At 52.3% G+C, this 19348-nt stretch overlaps 1 protein-coding gene and 1 long non-coding RNA gene across 5 annotated transcripts in view; one reads left to right on the plus strand and one right to left on the minus strand.

Annotated features, from left to right (window-relative positions):
* Positions 1–19348, plus strand: part of LOC127030279 (tubulin polyglutamylase TTLL13-like) — a 195500-nt gene that overhangs the window by 164052 nt on the left and 12100 nt on the right. Inside the window, 12 exon segments of the mRNA XM_050916484.1 lie at positions 8017–8077; positions 8079–8169; positions 8172–8296; positions 8298–8335; positions 12017–12057; positions 13224–13342; positions 13888–14018; positions 15613–15769; positions 16020–16163; positions 17022–17107; positions 17518–17743; positions 18300–18484. Coding sequence (XP_050772441.1) covers positions 8017–8077; positions 8079–8169; positions 8172–8296; positions 8298–8335; positions 12017–12057; positions 13224–13342; positions 13888–14018; positions 15613–15769; positions 16020–16163; positions 17022–17107; positions 17518–17743; positions 18300–18484 — 1404 coding nt within the window.
* LOC127030332 (uncharacterized) overlaps positions 1–19348 on the minus strand; it is a 136221-nt gene that overhangs the window by 109410 nt on the left and 7463 nt on the right. The window lies entirely within an intron of this gene.

Here is a 19348-nt window from a genome sequence, read left to right on the forward strand (position 1 = left end):
CGCAGGAGAAGACAGCTACGGCAGCGCGTCGACGAGAGTGATGAGGACATGGAGCACATGATTTCTCCCTAACCGCTGTCCCCACGCTTTGGAGCGCCTGCTGGTAATGGGGAGGGTTCTACCCATTGAACGCCGATTTTGGGCCCGGGAAGCAAGCACAGACTGGTGGGACCACATAGTTTTTTGCAGTTGTGGGACGATTCGCAGTGGCTGACAAACTTTCGCATGCGTAGAGCACTTTCTTTGAACTTTGTGACTTGCTTTCCCCTGCCCTGAAACGCCATAATACCAAGATGAGAGCAGCCCTCACAGTGGAGAAGCGAGTGGCAATAGCCGTCTGGAAGCTTGCAACGCCAGACAGCCACCGGTCGTCGGGAATCAATTTGGAGTGGGAAAATCTACTGTGGGGGCTGCTGTGTTGCAAGTAGCCAAAGCAATCATTAAGCTGCTGCTACGAAAGTTTGTGACTCTGGGAAACGTGCAGGTCATAGTGGATGGCTTTGCTACAATGGGATATCCCTATCTTGGCACCAGAGCACCAGGGCACCCAGTACATAAACCGCAAGGGGGTACTTTTCAATGGTGCTGCAAGCACTGGTGGATCACAAGGGACGTTTCACCAACATCCACGTGGGATTGCCAGGAAGGGTTCATGACGCTCGCGTCTTCAGAAGCACTGTTCTGTTTAAACAGCTGCAGCAAGGGACTTACTTCCCGGACCAGAAAATAACAGTTGGGGATGTTGAAATGCCTGTCCTTATCCTGGGGGACCCAGCCTACCCCTTAATGCCATGGCTCAAGAAGCCATACACAGGCAGCCTGGACAGTGGTCAGGAGCTGTTCAACTACAGGCTGAGCAAGTACAGGTACCTGCCGTGGCCAATAGAAAGGGGCAGCATGTCCGGGGACTTCGGCAGTTCAGCAGGGGCCTTTCACTCCCTCTCCTTGAATTCAGCGGCAGTTCAATCGGGTGTTGGTGTGTGTTTCTTTGCCACATGGGGTGGCAAAAAATGCTGGAGCCAGCCCTGTGTGGCAGAGCCAGCGGTTGAGCAGTGAGCACCTCCTGGCACGTTGGAAAGTTGGTGCCTGTAGCTCCAGGCTGGAGTCAGTGTCTATACAAGGAACCGCATATTAACTTCTGAAGAGACGCATGTGGCTCTGGAGCACAGATTGGCCACCTCTGATCTAGACCATCCCTGATAGGTGTTTTGTGTCTAACCTGCTCTTAAGAATATCCAGTGATGTAGCCCGTAAGAGCTGACGTACCGGGTAGGACACCCTCACTGGAATCCCTCTGCTGTCTGCAGCTTCAGCCCAATCTGCCTCTGCATGGCCTCCTGCCTCCAGGCTATCTACCATCTTGAAAGATCCCCCAGCCCTGTACTAAATCTTCACAAAGAAATCATTGGCCTATAGGAACCTAAAAAACCCTCACTACCAAGCAGATCCTTTCCTGCGGGAGTTGTTACCGGGCTCTTGCACCCTAGCATGCCAGGCTGCCATCCCACATACACTGGATTCAGTTCTCTGATCCTTTATTTTCCCCACGGGCTAATAAAGCTTCATCAGCCCCAAAGTTAAAACTGTACCGAACTTTTGCCCAGAATGACTGGAACAATCACATACCAGAAATGGAAATGAGTCCTGGCCCCTTGGACAGATGCCAGCAGAGAGCTCCCTTCCCTATGATACCTCCATCCATCCATCCTGCATTCCAAACCCGCTCTAGGTTGCTCTTCTCCCTGTTCATCAATAGGGTCAGTAGCGAGCTCCCTACTATCAATGGCTTCAGGCTATAGGGTTTATAAACGCTTGGGCTGATTTCTCTCAAAGCTATAATGGCTCCATTGCAGCTGGATTTGGGAACAGAAGTTTAGCATTGCAGTGGGCAGGCATGTGTATGTGGGGGGCACTGCTGCCTTCTTCTGGATGGCATTAGAACTGTTCAGTCATGTGTCATGACCCCAGTACTGCTGACAGCTGATGGGGATTCTCCTGTAGCCTGAGTGGTGAGGGGCTGGGCTTCTGAACCTGGAAGATCTTAGCTCTGTCACTGCAAAGTTCTGATTGTTCATGGTGAGCAGCAAAATGACAACTGTGAAGTCCTGCTTAGCCACAGATTTGTTACAGACTCGGGTTTCCTAGGTGCAGGATGACTCATTTCACCAGATGATGGAAGCTGAGGCTGTCACATGGCTGGCACTTAACCTGGGCTACTTCTGAGCCACCTCTCTGGACGCAGCAGTGCTGTTCTCTGTGCTCTAAGGCCATGTGGATTCAGGGAGACCCCTATTACCCTCTTAGTATCACTGCCACTTCGCTGCTCACTTTCAGAACTTTCTTCTTAGGATCAGTCTCTATGAGAATTTAGTGTAGCTTCCCTGGCTTCAGGGAGTCCATTTAAAGGCTACTTTTCTCCTGAGATACCATGGGCATTGCAGCTCTCCAGAGATACTGTCCTGCTCCTTCACAGCTGCCTCCATCCAACCCCAGTACCTCCTAAAGTGCAGAACAGGACCCCCAGCTGCAGAAACGACCTCTTTGCACACCTCTCCCCCACACACTCAGTTGCTGCACTGAGCTGAGCCAGACCAGAGACTGAATATAGCCTTGAAAATGTGGCCCATCTTCATAACACCAAGCACGAGAAATTGACTTCAGGAGAAGCTATTTGCTAGGGTTAAAAATTCAGCCACTGATGGGTTTTTCCCCCTAGCCTCCCACCATAGCCACCTCACCTGGCCTTTGAGACTCCTGAGAACCACAGGTATAGGGCCAGTGAGGTTTCTTGGCAAGGAAAATGTCCGACTGATTCATGGCTGTGCATCCGGACAGCCCCTTGTGAGCCTAGCACTGGAAGCTTTGGGACCACCTGTATCAAGTTTGCTCCAAGAGCCCAAGCTAGCGTATTGACAGAAGAGCTCTCTCAGGAGGTCAGGTATTTGGTGGGAGGGGAAAAACATGTTGGAGCGCTATGACCAGTATTTAGGATAGGGACTATGGAGTTCACAGTGCTGCTACGTGAGGCCACCTGACATTGTGACTGTGGTCACAGCAGCTCAGGCTGTTGATGAGTCTATGGATTAGACTTGGTTCACACCTAAGTTAGGTCAGCACGTTGCCCTGTGGTAGGCCACACTCCTGCGTGACATCGCCATGGCAACCTAACCAACACGTGGATGCAGCTGTGTTAACAGAAGAATGCTTCCGTCGCTGAAGCGCCTGTCTGATGGGGAAGTGGTGTCCTACACTAATGAAAACCCCATTTCTGTTGGTGTTGGCTGTGTCTATACCACTGCGTTATACTGGCCTATACACCGACAGAGCTATGCCGTTACAGCCCCCCTTTACTGTACATGTACCCATAGGGTTAGATACCCATTATGATTCTTTTAAGCATGTTGAGCTTGATTGATTGGAACAGGGGTGCAGGAAGGATTAAACTGGAGCCACGTCTCCAGCTGTGCTGAGTGGGAAATCGAGGCCTGGGGCCTAACTCTTTAGAGTGCACGCAGCTAATCATCCGAGGTCCCTGGAGCGCACTATCAATGCCTTTTGAACAGGGTTCTCTCTTCGTTGCAGAATATGGCCCCGAGGAGAACGCAGCAGGTGGGGGCAGGGAGGCCGTCCACGGAGCAAGCCTACATCTCCAAGGTGGTTCTGCTGGGGAGCACGGCCATGGGAAATCAAGCACAGCCTTCCGCTATGTGAAAAATGACATCAGGGAATCCATGACCACTGTGGGATGTGAGTGAGTGGCAGCAATGACCAAATCCTTTGGTGTAACGCAAAGGGCCTGATCTGCGTCTCCTTTGTAGCAGGAGTGTCTCTGCTGAAGTCAGCGGAGCTACGCTAGTGTGAAGTTTGGTTTTGCTTAAGCGCTCAGGCCAAGCAGAGAAGCAGCAGGACGTCACTCAGGAGGCAGGGTTAGGGGCTCCAGCTGGCAGCTCTGGCGGCTAATGGAATATGACCCAACAGACCCCAACTTTACAGCCCGTGAGCACGGGGTTAGTTTGGTTTCTCAGCTCAGGCACAGGATTGACAACTGAGATACGAAAAAGTCTGGTTAAGGTAGCGCAAGCTGTGCAGGCTGATGTGCCCATTTTAAAAGCTGGGCCTTGTCTGATGCTGCTCTTCAGAGCTGGGTCTTTAGGCACCAACCTAAGAAGCACGTCTGGGTGTCAGAAAAACAGACGTAACACTCTGTTCTGCCCTGTTTTGGACGGAGGACAGAGGACGTATGACAATGGAGCCTCCAACAGATGACATTTAAAAGGCTATCTTCCCAGACTCCCAGCAGCTCTGCCCATTATATCGCTCCACTCAGTCTAATCACAGCACCTCATCTAGCCTCCCCAATGTGATCAGCAAACCTGCCTTTGACATTTTCCTGGTGTTTCAATAGAAACCCACTCACACTAAAACTAGGTGAAATTTCAGCTGAAGATTTTTACTGAAAAAGCTGCAGATCTAGGGACACCACCACATTTTATGGGGCGGTGCAGGAGGGGGACATGTTGGGGGGGGCACTGTGGGGGTTGGGGCTGCCAGTGGCTGGGGGCATGCTGGAGGTGTTGACAGGGGTCGAGGTTCCAAGAGATTGCAGGCGTGTTGCAGGGGGTGGTGGAAGTCTATCATATCCCCCATTATCCGTCTCTTTTAGAAGGCAAATAGTCGCAGTCTTTTCAATCTCTCCTCATACAGAAGCTGTTCCATCCCCCTAATCATTTTTGTTGCCCTTCTCTGAACCTTTTCCAATTCTAAGGTATCTTTTTTTGAGATGGGGCGACCAGAACTGTACACCCTGTTTGAAATGTGGGCATACCATGGATTTAGCTAGAGATATTCCTCTCCTAATGATTCCCAATATTCTGTTTGCTTTTTTGACGGCTGCTTCACATTGAGTGGATGTCGTCAGGAAACTATCCACAATGACTCCAAGCTCGCTCTCTCGCTCTCTCTCGTTATTATGCTAAGTCCATACACAAGGCGGCTATAAATTATGTCAAGTCCAGGCCTCTCCTTGCAGAGCAGTAACAGCTAATTGAGACTCCATCATTTTATCTGTATAGTTGGGATTGTATTTTCTAATGTGCATTACTTTGCATTTATCACCATTGCATTTCATCTGCCGTTTTCTTGCTCCTCACCCAGTTTTGTGCGATAATCGGCATTGGGCTTAACTAGCCTGAGTGATTTTGTGTCGCCTGCAAAGGTTGCCACCTCACTGTTTACCCCCTTGCCCAGGTTATTGCTGGGTGTGCTGCACAGCGCTGGTCCCAGGACAGATCCTTGGGGGGCCTCACTAGTCACCAGTCTCCCTTCTGAAAACAGACCATTCCTTGCTGCAAGGCATGCTGGGAGCTGTTATTTCCGCCCTTAAGCGTTGCCCCCTTACCTCAGCCAATCTGGGGGGCAGGGCACCTTCCCCTGGAGCCTATCGGAGCCAGGTAGAGGCAAGGGATCAGTGGGGGGGCAGGGTCCCATCTGGGGGGGCAGAGGGGGGGCAGGGCTGGGGGGGGACCCATCCTGGTGGGCAGGGCCCCCTGGGGGGCAGGATCCCATCCTGGGGGAGCAGAGAGAGGGGCAGGGCCCCTGGGGGGGAGGATCCCATCCTGGTGGAGCAGAGGGGGGCAGGGCCCCCCCGGGGGCAGGGTCCCATCCTGGGGGAGCAGAGGGTGGGGCAGGGCCCCCCTGGGGGGCAGGATCGCATCCTCGGAGAGCAGAGGGGGGCAGGGCAGGGGCAGGATCGCATCCTGGGGGAGCAGAGGGTGGGGCAGGGCTGCCCGGGGGGGGGGCAGGATCCCATCCTGGTGGAGCAGGGGGTGGGGCAGGGCCCCTCCCTGGGGTGGGATGACTCTATCCTTGGGGGAGCAGGGGAAGGGGCAGGGCCCCCTGGGGGGAGGAGCCCATCCTGGGGGAGCAGGGGATGGGGGGCAGGGCATTGCAGGAGTTAGATCTCCCTTCTGGGTGCGGTGGATCATCTCAGGGAGGAGTAGGAGTGGTGATGGGCCTTGATGAGGGGACCTGGCCCTGCTTCCGTGGCCCACTGCCCAGCTGGAGCCACACTCCTGGGCTGTCCTAGCAGTCAGTCTCCTGTGGTGCTGCTGGTCACTGATGTTAGGCCTTACCCATACACCTGGCACACCCTTCTGCCTCACCTGGGAGGCTGGGGCGCCCTCCAGTGGCTCCGTCATATAGTTCTAGGAAGCACACTGGGCTGTGCAGTTACCTTCCGTATGACAAGCGAGGCCTGGGGTGCATTAGGACTGGCTGCTGGCCCATCACAGAGAAAGTACCTGCATAGTCCCAGGGTGCTGCAGAGGGAAGCCAGTCTGTCTTTCTGTTATATTTCCAGGGTGCCCATTGCTGTCGTACCTACGAACCGTGTTCAAGTGACAGCATAGGCCTCATAACCCTCTGTTACACTGTTTCCTTTGTGCATGCCCAGGCTAATGTAATGGCAGATTTTCCTTGCCCGTGACTGACATTGCTGCCTGTCAGCCAGCACATGGTGGCATTCTAAGTATAAGGAGCTGCAAGCAGTCAGCCTTGTCCTAAATCCCCACTGACCTTCTGCCAGTGAACAGTGCAGTAAGCTGGCTTGTGTGCACCACTACACTCCCAGATATGTTAAAGATGCTTATGTGTAAGCATAACCTGAACTCAGAGCCCCATATCACACCATGCCAGACTGGCCTCATAGGCATTGCTGGTCATTATAAAGGTCGTTTATTTCCACATAAATCATTCCAATTACCTTGGACTTGAATGGAGGGTGGGGCTGGGACTTTGCATGTGTGGGCTTGTCCAAGCAGCAGCTCACTGACCATAACACATTCCCATCCGACAGTGCATCTGGCTAAGCATTCAGCGGTATTCTTGGGATCTTAGGGAAACTTCCTGAAAAAGGGGAAAGTAAAGATCAGGTGGCTGTGGGTAGACACATCCCTCATCCAAGGGAGTGAGTGCGAGTGTGGAGCCATGGAAGCTGTAGAAGAATGGACGGTGACTGGCGCAGATGTTTGCACTGGAAAGCTATTGTGCCAAAAACTGTTAACTGGGAGGGCAATGGGGGCCAAACGTTAGACGACATGACTCTAAGCCTGTCAGTTTGTGTGTGGCAATTTAACGGTGTATAAAAATAATTAGTGACACGGTATTAAGCAGGGTTTTCTCAAATGGGTCACCGCTTGTGTAGAGAAAGCCCCTGGTGGGCCCGGCCGGCATGTTTACCTGCCCCGTCCGTGGCTCCGGCCAATTGCAGCTCCCACTGGCCGCAGTTCGCTACTCCGGGCCAATGGGAGCTGCTGGAAGCAGCAGCCTGTACATCCCTCAGCCCATGCTGCTTCCTGCAGCTCCCATTGGCCTGGAGCAGTGATCCATGGCCAGTGGGAGCCGTGATCGGCCGGACCTGCAGATGGGCAGGTAAACTCACTGGCCTGGCCCACCAGGGGCTTTCCCTACAGAAGTGGCGACCCCTGTTTGAGAAACCCTGGTATAAAGGGTCACCCTTTGCCCTATACGCTGCCTACATGCAGTAGTTTCTAAAGAGAGGGACAACACAGTCAAGCGTCAAGCCTCTTAGGTATTTTGGAGGTACAGGAGCTCTGTTGTGGAGCTAGAAAGGTCTCCTGGGGCTGCTGTTAGATTAATCACACAGGTGAGTCTTCCCTAGAAATAGCCCCAGGTAGAGCTCCTGAAAGAGTCTAATCTGATCTTCAGTGTGACCTCTGTTACCTGGCATAGAGCAAAAGGAAAGGGAAAAAGAACAGCTGCTGTGGGTGGAAGGCTTGCTGGGGAACCAGGGCAGAGAGAGACAAGGCTGACTCCCTGGGTCATTGCCAGGGTAGGCCAGGAGAAAAGGGCAGACAGGTAAAAGAGAAAGGACTTTGCCTATGCCTGGGCCTTGGCTGGGGTTGGACACTCTGATGTTAGCTGGCGCTGGTACAAGCTGTAGTTCAGGTTGTCTTGCACATGACATACTGACTAGTTCCTTCATATGCAACTTGTAAGAGCAGCTAACAGAATGAAGATGAACTCCAATGACAGCAGCGACTCAGAGAATGATACTGAGGAAAGAGGAGGAGGAGGAAGAAGAGTTTGCAAATGAACACATTAAGAGACTGGGTGGAGGAAGTAAAGATATGCGGCAGGATGGCACACTTCAGGAGGAGCTTTTGAGACAGAGGACACATGCCTAGGGCACAAGAGTAAACACAGTTCAGGTGGGAAAAGTGATCTGGCGACGGTCTCACTGATCGATCTGGAAGAACAAATGGCAGAAGACTATGAAAGCAGAGACCACTCCAAGAAAGAAAAAGAGAAAACACAGGTGAGTTTTCCTGATCGACCTCCTCTGCCTTCTACTTTCTTGTGTTCCTCAGGCTGTCGTCTAGGCCTACCAGAACCTCACTGTCCCACTGAACCCAAAGAGGAGCCATCAGAGGCTGTGTGGCCAGCTGCCCATTGCGTTTGATTGACTGTTTTCAGGGGCACTCAAAGGCCCCTTATCTCAGGCTGGAATGTGACATGCTGAGAATGTTACCTTTTCAGGTGTCATTACTGTGGCTGCCCAGTGCCCCACACCCCTAGGCTTCCAGTCGGGTGCCAGATGTACCACAGCTCAGAGGCAAACACTGTAGATACTTCAGCATCTGGGCCTTGTAGGCACTAGCCCTGGTGGTCCGACATGGCTAATGTGAAAGGGTATGTTTCTAGGGCTGGCAGGAAAGTTTGCAGATACGCTATCTATAGAGACTTGGGCCATTAGAATGCAAAGTGTCTGGTAGCGGGTCTTGTTTGGGCCCTGGGGCTGTCCAGTCAGGCGTCAAGACTCATCAGTATGACAGTAAGACACACGAGGTAATTGTGTGCAGCAGTTAGTTTATGTTAGTTCACTTTCTCTGCTCAGCACTGTTGAGGCCTCAGCTGGAGCACTGTGTCCAGTTCTGGGCCCCAAACATTAAGAAAGAAGTGGACAAGTTGGAATGACTCCACAGGAGAGCAACAAAAGTGATAAAAAGTTTAGAAAAACTGACCTATGGGGAAAGGTTAAACAATGTATGTTTAGTCCTGAGAAAAGGAGAGAGAGAGAGTGTGTGTGTGTGTGGGGGGGGGGATCTGATCACAGGCTTCAATTATGTTAAGAGCTGTTATAAAGAGGATGATGATCAATTGTTCTCCATGTTCACTGGAGATAGGACAAGAAATAATGGGCTTAATCTGCAGCCAGGGAGATTTATGGTAGATATTAGGAAAAACTTTCTAACTATAAGGGTAGTTAAGCTCCAGATCAGGCTTCCAAGGGAGGTTGTAGAATCTCCATCACTGGAGGCTTTGAAGAGCAGGTTGGACAAACACCTGTCAGGGCTGGTCTAAGTTTACTTGGTCCTGCCTCAGCACAAGGGGTTGGACTAGATGACTGTTTGAGGTTGGCTCCAACCCCACATTTCTATCTTCTTCTTAGCATATGCACAACATGTCTCAGGTGGCCCATGACCAGCACTCATCATCAGTTTGGGCCACTGATTGGATCATTAGCTTCCCTGGCTTGGGCTGGGTACTGACGGGGAGTGCATCCATGAATGCTGATTCATGACTCCAACTTAATGCCTGTGGGGTGCCCCCTAGAGTCCCAGTCTCTGTTCCAGTCAAATAGGTGTTTGCAGGGTTCCAAGTCAAGCTCAGTTAGTGGCTCTTACTGGGGCTCCAGTGCCCTGGGTTCCTGCCCAGCTGCTGTTCCTCCATGAGTACCATACAGACCTGCACACAGGTGTATCATCTGGCAGTCTGACTGTTCCACACACGTCTCTGTCCACAGAGTCTGGGGCTTCTCTCCTGCTGCTGTGCAGCTCCCATTCCCAAAACAGAACCTGGCAACATCCTGGTTCAGGACCTGCCTAGGGGAAAGGGAAGTGCAGTGGGAGGGGGTTGATGGGAATTGTTGTTTCCTTCTTTGGAAGCCTGTGTGATGGATCTGCATCCAGTCAGCTCTGGATGGACCATTGCATGCATGTTGTGACCTGTCAAGGCTCTTGGCTGCCACCTCTATGCTGAAGATGAGGGCAGTTGCAATCTGCTCTATTTTATGCACATTCAAAGGCCAGATTGCAAAAATGGTGCACACAGAAGTGTATGAACAACTAACCAGTTACCTGCTTGACTGACAATTGGTACGCATGAATTATGCCGATGTGTTTTTGCACAAGCAGTTCTGAAAATCTGAGTCTGAAGTGGGCAAAGTTTGGGCATTACCACTGGGGCATCAGGGAACAATTTTTACCTAATTTATTCTAGAACTTCTGTCCTCAAATGCAAAGGGAGAAACAGATATTATCCCTTGTCAGAAATGTTCAGTTAGCTTGTTTATTCATATGAAAAACAAGCATTTGGTGAGTAGTGGCCAGGGAGAACATGTGTGCCAGGTCTCAGCCACTTACCATCAAACACCCTTCAAAAAAGGTCAGACAAAAGTAGAATGAATAATGGGCAGCTCTGAATTTTGGGGCCTGGAACTTATTAGGGTATTTGGAGGATGTTCAAAATCAGAGAAGGAATCTCGAGTCACTCAGATTCCCCTAATGAGAAATTCCAAATGGGAATCCACCTTCCATTCCTTGCTCCAGGCCTGTCCGCCCCTGTGCTGGGACCAGAGCAGGTTTGTTGAGTGCTCCTGTGCAGATAGACATTGTTCAGTCACCATGGTTGCACAAGTCGCTGTGTATGGGAAACCAAATGCACATAGTAGGGAAGTTTGGGCTTGTGATGACCATCATGTCTCTGGGATCTAGAATTCACAAAACAAAATCTGCAAAATGTTTCTTTAGTTCTATCATCCTAGCTGGCCTGGGAGCTGCCATCTAATGGCAGCACAGGGGCTGCCCAGCCTAGGAGGACAAGGGATGGGGCCTGTCATGGTACAATTCCCCACTCTGAACCTTAGCGTCCAAAAGATGGAGTACCAGCATGAATTCCTCTAAGCTCAGTTACCAGCTTAGAACCTGTAGCGTTGCCACCAACCAGGAAATCCAGTGCCCGGTACACTCTGGTCCCCCAAAAAACCTTGCCTGGGGACCTCCAAGACCCAGATCCTCTGGATCTCAACACAAGGAAAGTAAACCCTTTCCCTCACTGTTGCCCCTCCCAGGCTTCCCCTCCCTGGGTTACCCTGGAAGATCACTGTGATTCAAACCCCTTGAATCCTGAAACAGAGAGGAAATGCGCCTTCCCCCTCCTTCTCTCTTCCCCTCCCAGATTCTTCCTGAGAGAAAGTAATCCTGGCACAGAGAGAAATCAGCCTCTCTCTCCCTCTTCCTCCTTTCTCCCCACCAATTCCCTGGTGAATCCAGACCCAGTCCCCTGGGATCTCACCAGAATTAAAAAAAACAATTAGGTTCTTAAACAAGAAAAGCTTTTAATTAAAGAAAGAAAAACAGTAAAAATGATCTTGGTAAATTGAAGATGGAATATGTACTGGGTCTTTCAGCTATAGACGCTGGGAACACCCTCCCAGCCTAAGTATACAAGTACAAATTAAAATCCTTTCAGCAAAATACAAATTTGAACTTCTTCCAGCCAAATACACATTTGCAAATAAGAAAACAACCATAAGCCTAACTCGCCTTATCTACCTAGTACTCACTAGTCTGACCTTATAAGAGCCTGTATTGGAGAGATTGAAGAGAAACCTGTTGCATGTCTGGTCCCTCTGAGCCCCCAGAGTGAACAACAACCAAACACTAACAGCACACGCAAAAACTTCCCTCCCTCAAGATTTGAAAGTATCCTGTCCTCTGATTGGCCCTCCGGTCAGGTGACAGCCAGGCTCACTGTTCTTGTTAACCCTTTCCAGGCAAAGAGATATGAAGCACTTCTGTTCTATTAACTTTTCTATCTGTTTATGACAGGGCCCTTCAGTAAAGCTGGCTAGGAATAGCTCCCTGCAGCCTGCCCACTCTGGTAACCAGGGCATGTCTGCGCTGAGCCACTGCTTTCTCCTCTCTCTCCATTCCAGGCTGCTGTCTATCAACCTGACCAACTGCAAGTATGAGAGCGGTGAGTTGAAGGCAAGCCAGGACTCCTGTTCAGACCATATCTCACTGTGGCAAGTGCTGTGGAGCCCCCACACCTGGCTGGAGAAGGCTGTTAGCACTGGGTTTGGGCTGTGCAAATGGCTTTAATGGATTGATTGCTGTTTTGGAGGTGACTTTTGCCCTGGGCCAGCTTGCCCAGACTTTGGGCTGAAGCTCTCTCTGCACTTAGTGGGTGCAGCTCTGGTCACAGCACTGGGAGCTTCCCACCCACACTGCCCCTGCCAGTGCGTCTCACTCACCCCTGGTCTGGAGAGCCTCACCCCTCTAGGGATGAGAAGGGAGTTTAGTCTCCATAGCACATTCTCTATCAAGATTGGCAACAGGGGCTCAGGTACTGCCAGTTGTGAGGCAGGTGTTTGCAGTGTTGACACTCGTGCACTGAAAACTATGCACTCCTTTCACTTACAGTAGGACACTGAGCAGCCTGGGATGGCAGTGATTTGCATATATTACTTGCCTGGGCTGGATCTGTGCAGGAGACCCCTCCCCTCCTGCCAATGCCTCCAGGAATGAACTTTGGGCAGGTGGTTTAGGATTCTCACCTTACTCCTCTCTGTGGGAGGGAGCGATATTAGAATACATATGACAGCATCTCTGTCCAGGTGGCTATTGGCAGGTATTGGTTAATGCCAATTATACACAAGTTCCATATTATGGAGCACAATTGCTATACTGAAAGTTACAGTCTCATCTGCTGTGGAGAGACCACAGAGTTTCTAGATGGAATGATGGACACTGGATACCTCCCCCCGGGAGCTGCCAGATACTATGATGATGGGCACCTTCTAAGAAGCTGAGGTGAACTGGGTATCTCCAAAGAGCTGGGGTCAGGCCCCTGCCCCTTTCCTGGGACCGCCAGACAAATGCGCTTCCAGGGTTGACGTATTTCATTAGTCCAGGAGTGAGATCCAGTGGACAGTTCAGCTAAGGGAGGTGTATGTTCCTGCTGCTTTCCCCAGGATCCCACCGGGTCTTTCTCCCCTTTGGAGGTGTAGGTGGAAGTCCTGGGGTGTTCTTTCCTTTGCCTGTCTCTTCCCATCTACTTCAGCTGAGAGATGTGTGAACGCTTGGGGCCCATCTCCCGATCCCACTTGGAGATGCCTCTTGCATGTGCTTGCTTTGCTACAGTGAGGCGTGCTGCCCGACACTGTGGTCTAAAAGAAGTGGGGGAGGATGAGGAGTGGACGGTGTACTGGACTGACTGCTCGGTCTCTCTGGAGCGCGTCATGGAAATGAAGAGGTTTCAGGTAAAGACCCCTCCATGGACAGGCCGCGAGTGGGAGTTGCTCAGGCAAGGACGAGGAAGGGAGGAGTTGGTTGGATGTCATGCGGTGCCGTGAAGTAGAGTATCCAAGGTCAGCATCGGTGCTACTCTTCTGTTACCTATGGGACAATCCCCACAGCCTGTCAATGTCTGTACCAGGGAGAGCAGGATCCCTGCAGCACTCTGAGCCTTTACCCCATTAGTACCCCTGAGGTGGAGCCATCAGCCACAGGTTGAAGGACAGCTGGAGAGCTGCCATCCTCTCTGTTGCTGAGTCCTTGTTCAGCACATGGTTCTTGTTCATCAGCTGCTCCTCTCCGTGAATCATGCTGTTCTTGGAGAGGGGAAGCCACAGGTTTGAGAGAAGAGTGAACTCACCTCCCACTGATGGGGCTCAGAGCAAGCACACCTAGCAGAGCAGCTGTCTTCCTGTCCTGTTCTTCCCTGAAACTGACTCACATTGGCTCTGGAGGGTTATCACTTCTGCTCCTTTTGCCGACTTCTCCTTTCTGCTACACATTGTTTCAGAAAATCAACCATTTCCCGGGGATGACAGAGATCTGCCGGAAGGACCTGCTGGCCCGCAACCTCAACCGCATGCTCAAACTCTTCCCCAAAGAGTACAGCATCTTCCCCCGCACCTGGTGCCTGCCTGCTGAGTGAGTGACCAGCACTGCCAGCCAGCAGCAGCAGGACAGATGGATGCTGTCTGCAGGGAAGGGAGGTCAGAGTAGTGGGAACCACTGGACTTAGCTTCCGTGGGGAAGGTGCTTTCTGGAGGATCCGCTGCTGACTCTGGGCCTCAGTAGCCTTCCTTGGAATGTAAGACGATGGGGCTCTATATTTAAAGAGTCCCAGATCTCGGATTGTAATCACACTGTATTAGGTTGTGGAATCGTTCTCCTCACGGAAGGGGTAGGAGCCCCATCCCTAGAGGGATTTAAATCTGAATTGGACTAAGCCTCAGGAAATAGACTGCAAAGGAATCCTGCCCTGGCCCTCAGTGTGCAGAGGGATGATCCTAAAAGGTCGTTTTTGTTTCTGACTTCTGTGATTCTGTGGGATTTCCCCTGACAGTCCATGAGCACCCCTCCTTGGTCAGCTGGAGGGATCCTTCAGGGTGGTGTGCAGGACCTGGCCGCTCCTGGGTGGAGCGCAAGGCTCATTGCTAGCCATGTGTCTGCCGTGGTGCCATGGTCTCAGCTGGCTGCCTCCCAGCACACAAGCACCCTTGGCTTTGTCCTTTGCAGGGGCGGGAGGCTTTCAGCACACAATCCAGAAGAGGGCTAGAAGGGATCACAGCAGTATGTGGTGAGGCATCAGTTCACAGGCAGAGGGATCAATAACCTGTGGACAGGGCGTTCAAACTGGGGCCTGAAGCACACTCCTAGCTTCATATTTAGGCATCTAAATAAGTGGCCTGACTTTCAAAATTGAAGTGCCCAGCAGCTGGCATTGGAACCAATCAGTGTGCAGCACTGTTGGAGATTAGGCCATCTCTGGCCTCCTCTCATGTCCATCCCTGTCCTGGCTATGCCCCAGGTCAGAGCACCCTGGCCTGGGCCTCCGGCCTCCTCTCATGTCCATCCCTGTCCTGGCTATGCCCCAGGTCAAAGCACCCTGGCCTGGGCCTCCAGCCTCCTCTCTCGTCCATCCCTGTCCTGGCTATGCCCCAGGTCAGAGCACCCTGGCCTGGGCCTCCGGCCTCCTCTCATGTCCATCCCTGTCCTGGCTATGCCCCAGGTCAAAGCACCCTGGCCTGGGCCTCCGGCCTCCTCTCTCGTCCATCCCTGTCCTGGCTATGCCCCAGGTCAGAACACCCTGGCCTGGGCCTCCGGCCTCCTGTCACATCCATCTCTGTCCAGTTTGGCAAATGTGTTTTCAGGAGAGCCCGCAGGAAAGCTGCAGTTGTAGTTTATTGTTTCATTCTCCTTTGTGGCCAGGGTTGGTTACTTTCCCCCTGCTCCCTCCACAGTAGTAGAGCTAAAACCTTGCTGGGTCCTGACTAGGCAGCAGCTGCTGTTCTGTTACCCTTTCTCTGTGGCGGAGGCGGTGCTGAGAGCCGTAAAGGCTTTCTCCCCCAGGCTGTGATGAGACAGTGATAAATAATGTTCTTCAGGAGTAGCCCAGTGTGGTGCAGGACTGCTCTTCTGGCTGCCCCACCAGTGCTGAGCCCTGCATGGCCCAGCATGCAGTGCTCCAAACAGCCATGAGTCCTGCAGCTCTAACAGTCACTGCTTCTTCATTACATAGCTATGGAGATTTCCAGGCCTACGGGCGCATGAGGAAAAACAGGACGTACATCTGCAAGCCAGACAGTGGCTGCCAGGGGAGGGGCATCTTCATAACCCGCAACCCAAAGGAGATTAAACACGGGGAGCACCTGATCTGCCAGCAGTACATATCCAAGGTAACAGGGCTCCCACTGTCCTGGAAAAAAGGTGTGAGCTGGCCTCCCATGTCCTTCCGGTGTCCTGTGCCCCACTCCTGCCAGCCTGCCACTGTGAAAGCTCAGCCAGCAGCATTGAGGTTGCCACCTCCCAGCAGGGCCATCCTCAGTCTGCCCTCAGCACTTCTTCCCAGCTGGGAATGCAGAGCCTGAGCCATGCAGTTAGCAATGCTATTGTATCTCACGGGCACTCCTCCCTTTTCTCTCACAGCCCTTCCTTATTGATGGCTTCAAATTTGACCTGCGAATCTACGTCCTGGTCACATCCTGTGACCCCCTGAAGATTTTTGTCTATGAGGAAGGGCTGGCCCGGTTTGCCACCATGAGGTACATCGAGCCCAGCAGCAGCAACCTGGTAAGGAAGGGACGTTTCCAAGCAACTGGCGTAGCGTCAATAGGATTAACACACACTTGTCCTAAGGGCACGCAGACACTGGGAAGTCAGGGCCTCGTTCTCTTCTTCTCTCTCCTCTGCTTCCTGCTCTGTTCTGCCTTTCCCCCATTCCTTTTGCTCCATGTCAGGATGGTTATTTCAGGAGCTCCAGGATCCCCCCGGTGCACAGCCCCCATTCCCTCCGGTCTGCTCTGCTCCCTGCTTTGCCCAGGCTTCAGGGGCAGAACAGGGAGCAGGGTGATTATTCCCCTGGCAGCATCCAGAGATGGCAGGAGGCCAAATGGAGAATGGGGAGATGGGAAGGGAAAGGGAGAAATAATAAATGGAGATATACCTGTCTCCTAGAACTGGAAGGGACCCTGAAGGGTCATTGATTCCAGCCCCCGGCCTTCACTAGCAGGACCAAGTACTGATTTTGGCAGATGGTTCCTCAGAAGCCATTGCCAGCGGCTTAGATGACACCAGTCTCCATGCAGCTCTAATTTGTGCTGGGGTGGACAATCTGAGAGATGCGTCCAGGACCAGCTGGCTGCTGCTGCACCGAGCAGATTTCAGCCACAGCGGGCCCATACCACCTGTTCATAGGTTTGTGTGGTTTTGATGCTGACCTGAAATCAGGCATCTCAGAGTGAAGGGGCGAAGAATTTAGGCCTGGGGTGAAGGAATGGCCTTGGGGAGGGGAGGAGGTGGTGGTGCTGGGGTAGAGGTGAACAGCAGTTGCTGGATAGAAGGCTAAGCATTGCTGGGCATCTGGGGCCTTTTGTCTCTCACTGGCACTTGGAGATTGAGTGTGAAGGTCTCTTGCTGTCCCTCTCTCAGGATGATATCTGCATGCACCTAACCAACTATGCTATCAACAAACATAATGAAAACTTCATCCGAGACGACATGATGGGCAGTAAGAGGTACCATCCTGCCTATGCCACCAGATCCCCTCATTCACCTCCTGCTGGGAGGCCCTATTGATGGGGCTGGCATGCTTCCTTCACTGGGGCTGCGTGCTGTAGAGGCTCACCCCGTGTCAACGTTCTCTTTTAAGGTCACAGGTGGAGGTCACCTGCGTCAGTGTCTTGGGCTCCTAGGCCAACTGTCTCTTTGCTTGTTAATTCTGAGCACAGAACTGCCCCCTCAGGGGCTCCTGTATCTGGAGTGCCTCTGGGGCTGTCTGGCTTTGTAAGAAACAGCACCAGGGCTCAGTCCCCTGAGTTCCCCATGCCTTTCTGACCCATGGAGCCAGTGTGGTGACATTGCTTGCTACTGCTGCAGAAGCACTTTGACTTGGACAGGTCTGATCACCACCTTGTTCCCCAAACAGGAAACTGTCTACCTTGAATGCCTGGATGATGGACAACAGCTGCAACACAACAGAACTCTGGGAAGACATTGAGGACATCATTATAAAGACCCTTATCTCAGCCCACCCTGTTCTGAAGCACAACTACCGCACCTGCTTCCCCAACCACATCACTGGCTGTGCCTGCTTTGAGATTCTGGGCTTTGACATCCTGCTAGACAGAAAGCTGAAACCCTGGCTGCTGGAGGTGAGTGAAAACCCCTCCGGTGGCCTGGAACTCTCCCCCTCTGCACAGCAGATGGTTGGGGGCTTTTGTCGCCCAAGGAGAGAAGTAGAACTAACACCTGGGGCAAGTTGCAGACAGTTTTAGTTTGATTGATGCTGCCACCTGCAATCTCTGCAGCTCTCCGTTCAATGAGGAGCTCTGGAGGCAAATAGCCAAGTAATCTCCAGTGCACAAGGAAATGTTGCCCAAGTTCCTGGGGTAATAACGGGGACTTCCCTGAGTCACAGGGCTGCGTGGCTCTCGCAGCACCAGTCAGACCTGCATGTGCCCTCCTCAGTGTCCTTGGTGGTCAGTGAGAGGCCAGTGGCTGATCTTTAGATGGCAGTTTGTGCCAGGAAAGCAGCAACAGCCAGCAGCAACCCCACGCAGCAGCACAATGCTTACTGCTGTTCCCATGGTAGGAAAGAGTGCAACTGTAGGACAAGGGGCTGCCTGAGAGGAAAGAAGGGTCTGAGGCTGCAATCTGGCTGCCTGCAGCAGATTTGTAGAGCTGCACATGTGCCACTTGTCTTGGCAGGTGAATCACTCGCCCAGTTTCACCACGGACTCGCGCTTGGACCGAGAGGTGAAGGACGCTTTGCTCTGTGACACCATCAAGCTGATAAACCTGCGAGCCTGTGACAAGAGGAAGGTGCTGGAAGAGGACAAGCGACGGGTGAAGGAGCGACTCTTCCAGGCCCACCAGCCACCTCGTGAAGCCAGGTACTGCTTCCCCCAAGGAGGAGTGCTGCAGGCCTTTGGGGAGAAGAGAACAGAGGAACAAGCATGAGAGGCCAAAGGCTGCTTTGTGGCCATTTGAAATCCCTCTGAGGTTGTGGCACTGTCGAGAACATTGTCACCTGTAACAAGGGGAGTGGGCCCAGACTTTCATCATTCTACGGGAGATCCATGATTGAGGCTCCCAGCCTCTGGGACGTGTCTGATTCCTGGGACTCTGTAAGCAGCCTGGGACGGGGCTGAGTCCTACCTCTCCCATTCAGTTGCATCTGCTTTGGTCACAAGGCCCTCCCTGGCCATCCTGGAGCACCCTACCTGGTGACACGTGGCCTTTTTCCCACAAATGCTTTGAGACTCCAACTTCTCCATAGGGTTGCCAACTCTGACTGAAGCTATTTAGGGAGATATTCCTCCCCACCCCAACATGATGTAATGTCATTTTCTTAAAATATCCTATTAAAATCTCCCAGATTGCTTTCAATAGTCTCTGCGAGATTGATGCCGATTCCGGGAGACTCCCAGCCAATCCTGGAGGGTTGACAATCCTACTTCTCCACAAAGCAGCATTGCCTCCTTGCCCACTCGTGCAGACGTGTCTACTCACGTCTAAAGCCAATGCACAACTGTTGAGGCCAGTTTGGATTGGCCGCCTATTGAGGCAGGGTGGGCAGGAGCTCCCTCCCACACACCAGTTTCAATTAATTACATTAGGTAACTAAAGCTTGGACCTGTGGTGTGCTCTGCTGCCCCTGGGTCCAGAGGTGCTCAAACTAGGGTGCTGGGGGAGCTGCTGCACCCCTGGATTGAAGTGTTTTCCATCATATCCAGGGGTTACAGTTATGTTCAAGG

Source organism: Gopherus flavomarginatus, chromosome 10, assembly GCF_025201925.1.
Source record: "Gopherus flavomarginatus isolate rGopFla2 chromosome 10, rGopFla2.mat.asm, whole genome shotgun sequence".
NCBI lineage: Eukaryota > Metazoa > Chordata > Testudines > Testudinidae > Gopherus > Gopherus flavomarginatus.